The sequence below is a fragment of the Pinus tabuliformis genome, chromosome 9 (assembly GCF_031772625.1).
Source record: "Pinus tabuliformis cultivar Carrire ecotype Pingquan chromosome 9, CPIR1, whole genome shotgun sequence".
NCBI lineage: Eukaryota > Viridiplantae > Streptophyta > Pinopsida > Pinales > Pinaceae > Pinus > Pinus tabuliformis.
Window position 1 is genome coordinate 1,210,635,253 of NC_142307.1, and position 5,542 is coordinate 1,210,640,794.

At 35.4% G+C, this 5,542-nt stretch overlaps 1 protein-coding gene across 1 annotated transcript; it reads right to left on the reverse strand.

Annotated features, from left to right (window-relative positions):
- Positions 1-1,185: 1,185 nt before the first annotated feature.
- Positions 1,186-1,818, reverse strand: LOC149152896 (3-oxo-Delta(4,5)-steroid 5-beta-reductase-like). Its single transcript, XM_089443634.1, has 2 exons — positions 1,443-1,818; positions 1,186-1,289 (listed from the first exon to the last, which is right to left on the reverse strand). Exons 1-2 carry the CDS (start codon positions 1,816-1,818, stop codon positions 1,186-1,188), a joined length of 480 nt encoding a protein of 159 aa, XP_089299760.1.
- Positions 1,819-5,542: the final 3,724 nt, after the last annotated feature.

Below are 5,542 nucleotides of genomic sequence, written 5' to 3' on the forward strand. Positions count from 1 at the left end.
ACCTGTAAATGATTTAAAGAAAATAGAAAATATAGAACGGAAAGAACAAAAAATATACATAAATATTTTTCTTCTAGAACCCAAAGTCAGGAAAACATTGATTTTTCATCATATTCCTTCTAATGTTACAATATATTGTATACATGCTAAAGAATGCATAAACCCCAAATCCATTAACCCTGGGTTAGAACATGACCTCAGTTCCCTTAAGTGGATCTACAAACTACCACAGAAAAAACCATCATGCCTAAAACCGTGGGTGAGTCCACCCCCTTGCTACACTAGGCACAACGTAACAACACCTAGAGCTAGTCGTGCAAAGAATATAACACAAACCCAAAATTCTCCGACTTGTTTTTTTTCACACGAGGGTCATAGGAGTACACAATCATTGATCTAGGGCCATAACACCCATTATTTATCATCCCTAAACTAGGAGAAACTCCCATGAAATCCTTATTGGAATAGGGAATTGGATCATTTTTAAAACAATGTGGGTTGATAGAATTTGTCATATTTGTGACCATAAGAAGAATAAAGATGAAAAATGATTTCTATTAAAATGCAATAAGCACATCCACATTAAATTTCAGTTTCATTTTTTCCAAAACATACCTCAAAATATTAACTTCCGAACCTCTTTAACTCATCAATAATATGGTGATTTAGAAATACTTTTCCTAAAAATATTTTTCCCTACGCAATTATAAAAATGTAAAAATGTAAGATTGTACGCAATTATAAAAATGTAAGATTGTAATTTAAATTAAAATAAAGATGATAATATAACTATTATTTTCTTTTACAATATTAAAATCGTGGAATGAGTACACCCTTGGAATTTATTTATGTTTAGTGGCTGGTGAACTCCTTGTATACTCATACTAAGAGGCAGTGTTGAATAACTTCATGATGGCCATCGTTCCACGGGGTTTCTGCTCTTGTCATGGAAAGAACCTCCTATCCTGCATCTTGTTAATCCAGTAACCAAGAGACCTTTTAGTATCCTTCTTACTGCAAAATCCATGATGTTTGCACTTCTCAGTGCTCCCCAAAATATTTAGCGGAAACCTCAAAACGGCATCAACCATGTCCGGAACCGGGAAAATTGCAGCTCAAACTTAGCAGCCAAACAGGCCAGAGTTGCTTCCAGGTAAAGGAATCTCCATTAATAGTATTGAATGCCTAATTTTGAGCTCTAAGATCAGTGGCAACCCACACTTCCTGCTCGGCAAAAAGCTCCGCATCGGAGGCATCCATGTATGCCTCTTCCCAGCAGGCCCAAATTCCTGAAAATACAAAGGGAAATGCAAGAAACTTGCAGAGCGTGGCATAATCCTCCAGGCTCCCGATCGCAGTTATAAAATATTGGGAGGATTGGTCAAAAATGATGCTCAGGCTTTGCACGAACCAGGTGAGACAGCCCTATTTCTTCTTGGTACTTCGTAACAGCACATCCTCCAAGGCATAATAAAAATTATAAGCATTTGGCAGGCGAGGAGTATCTTCTCTCAGAGGAAGCTCATATAGCCCGGGCGGTGGGAAACTGAGGGCGTGATAATTATTAATTGCCGTCTGCAGGAAAATGTGCTTCAGGACTCCAACAACGAGCAATAGAGCATCCAGTGCATTGCAAAACATGTCGCGATTTTCTTGATAATGTTCCATTGAATCATTTATGAAATAGTTGGTCACGGTAACCCAGAAGACACGGGTGGCATCAGAAACAAGGGATATATTAGCAAGGATCTCATCTCTGTCTACAAATAGTTTGCTATGAATTGGATTTTGTCGGCGACTTTTCCATATGCTTCCCATCTGAACTTCACGAGAATTTGTACAGGAGTAATCCCCACTAGGCTTGTTACTCCAGCTACCATAGCCTCCTGCATTGACTTCTCATCATCATCTGCATGATCATCAACTTAATATTTGCTCCATCTTCTTAATGTCGCATCCATTTATTCCATATTCGAGAAAATTTGCACTCGTTATTTTACACAGAGCACTGAATTTATATTTCAACGCCTTTCAGGAATGGCTGCTCATTTTGTGCAGAAAACAAGGGTGTGTTACTATCACCCATGTCATCAAATGAGTTTAAATGCCCAACCTTTTGTTGCATTTTGGATTAATGAAACAACACTGTTTTAATTTGACCTCCTATTAATTATCTTATAATAATAATGATGTGTGGCTTCCTTTTTCTTTTAATAAGAAAAAGGCATCATACTTTCATTAAGAAAAAAGTAGATACATATTTTGGTGTTTCATTTCTCAAGTCCTTTGCATATATAAGCCACACAAGAGTTCTAAAAAAAATACACCTAAATATCTAATATTCTACTTCCTATTCTAATAATATGTATTGTTTATCTGTGACAACTATTTGTCATACCATTCTCATCACAATAGATAAACTATGTGATCTTAAATATCTTTATAATAAAATATACAACATAGTTGATTCAAACAAAATAGAAACATATCATGTTCTATGAAAAATATTCAAGGGATGATAACCAAAAAAACAGACACAAGAACTGTCATGGACAACCCATTATATGTTTATACTCCCAGAGCTGAAAGGGGATCCTTTGTCAAAGGTTGTGTAGAAAATATTTACTAGTAGACAATTGCATCCCTTCTTTGATAGGAGATAAACCACTTTATTTCGCTCTCTATAGACATGATTAAAGGCCAGCCTCTGAAAATTCTTCATCAAAGATCTAATGTGTTGCATCCAAAATGTGAGATAAGGTGGACCAAGTTTTGATCTCATTTGTGCCCAATCTAGGATCACCTTGGAATTACCGAACACAACTAAATCCTTAATTGCTAGCCAGTTAGCACATAGACGAGTCCCCCAAAGTGTGATTAGCTCAACTCTATTATTTGATCTTGTACCACTATACCAACTGAAATGAAAGGTGTTGTCTGGCTTCAAAACTAAATATGCCCCACGTCCATAGACCCTATTTGAAGACGCCCCATAAAAATAGATAGTTGGAAAATGTTACCATACCTCCTTGCATAGAAAATGTCTCCTTGGTTTCTCCTCCTTCTTAGGCCCAATCTCCATAAAATATGCAGAGGTATTTAAACATAAGAAAATATTTCCTGCATTCTCTTGCAATGAGAACATGATTCATGCTTTATTCAAAGGCCATTTATTGGATTATATCCCATGACCACATAGAGGACAAAACCATCATAAATGAAGAAGGTAGATGCATAGGTTCCTACTTGGCATCTGAGAGGGGAAAATACTATAAGCTATTTCAACATGAGGTGTATATGCATAATATTTTTTTTTAATAGTTTAACAAGGAACATGATACAAAAAATATTCTTTCTATTTGGTAGATTGAAGACAAGAGGTTTTTTGATAAATTGGGTAGTGTATATACCATTAATAATTAAGGAACCCGATTGTTAGAAGAACTTCATACATTTCAAGGATGCTTGGCTACCATTGGTACACACCATGGTTACCATTAGTCACATGTTCAATTGGGTTGTTATTCTTTCACATTCCCTAAATGGAGTGATTGAAAGGGTGCAAAAAACCAAAGCTAAATTAGTGGTGTTTCCTATAAGCTATATGTCTTCCTAGAGCATGGATGCAATATTCACTATAATTTTTTTTGCGAGAGTAAACATAAGTAGACATATCTCAAAGCCCCTCTTTCATGTATATTATCAAGTTCTTAAGGAGAATAAGAGACATTATACAACATTTTTTTATCATTTCTCTCCTTAGTGAGTGGTAACATTATTGATATTTTATATGGTGGAAAAGAAGTTTACCCCGAAAGGAATATGGATCAGTTGCAAAGTGGTGCTATCCTTGTGATGAGGATCAACTTTTATGAGCTCATAGGGGGTTTACTCTTGAAAATCCCAACTCAAATACAAATTGTAAATGCCATATTTCTTTCCAAACCTGAATTGAGGCACAATCCTTTGAATAGATATAAGATCCATCATGTAGAGATCATATTCATATGATGAACTTATCACCAAATTCTTCCACAAAATGAAAATATTTACTAATTCACCTCATCCAACTATCAATAGAGTACACGAATAATTTCATCAATGTTAATCCACTAGGCCAACAAGCCAAACATTCAATCTTCATGAAGCACATTAGAGCAAGGAAACTTCCCTCACACAACCTCATCCTATGAAAATTTGTATCTTCAGGCTCACCTAAACTAAGTGTAAGTCCACTCATCAAACCACCAATCTATTTTTCCCTTAGAATATTAGAGTGTTGACCCAAAATGCAAGCAATTCAACACAATTTGCATCAAGCATCAGGAATAAATATTTGCAGTAAAAAAAAAGAGGTTAAAACAAAACAAATATAAAGATCTTTTCCTTTGTATGTACGTGTAGGTATGCTTATTACACATTAGCATTGGAATCTCTTTATATTCTCTTGATTTAGTGACTAAGTCAGTTACAAATCAACCACCCATTTTCTACATATGGACATTCAAATCTTAGGAATTCACTTATTTGGAATGTTTCCAATAGCTCACCTAGTTGATACAGGGTAAGCTCCAGGGAGTATATAACCCTCCCCTTGATGATCAAGGGCCTAAGCTAACCCCCATACTATAATTGTGAGGAAAATGAATATACTGGGGAATATCTTACATCACATTGTTAGATGTTCTATGAAGACTATACCCCACATAGTCTTCTTATAAAACCTAAGATTCGAGTTGTGAATCCAATCACGAACCCAATATCTAGGATTCCAGTGGCATCTTTCAAAAACTCTCTTCTATAACCTAGTTTATTCAACCATGATATTAGAATCATTATCAAATAACCAAACACATGTAACATTATAATAGACAATATACAACATACATTTAAAACTAAAAAACAATAAATTAAAATCAATTGTAGAGACTTATTAAAAATGAATTGCTTGCAATTGGAGAAGGGTGTGCGTTTTTCAAGCCAACCATAGGCTTAGTTATGCATGTTCTTACCTACAAAAATCTACATCCTAGTCCAGCTATGCTACCACTAGGGGAAAACTCAAAATATTAAGAACATTCCTAGTTGTGAAAACCACTCTTCCTCATAAGAAAACAATGGTAGGAATCCCCTACTCATTGAGCCAATACTGTCCCAATTTGTCCAAATGTCTTCCCATCTAATTGTAGCTACATAAAGGAGTCCCTTCACCCTTGTGCATTCCATTAATGCTCTCCCCTCTGAGTGCCTACTATCCAATCCCTCTATCATCAAATTCATAACCCCCTTTTTCCTAGTTCATGTTTGATTTGTTGTGCCTCAAATTTGCAGTCAAATTCAAAAATTATCATGCGCAAACATTCATAAATGGTCCCCAATTGGATTTGACATTGTTTGCGCATAAATTTTGGATGATCAAAGATGTTTTATCTTCCTATAAATACATATAAAACCCACTTATGGATTTGTTGATATATTACCATTCATGTCAAAGCAAGGGTGATGTCAAAAACAATATATGAAAGAAGGGCTTCAACTAACA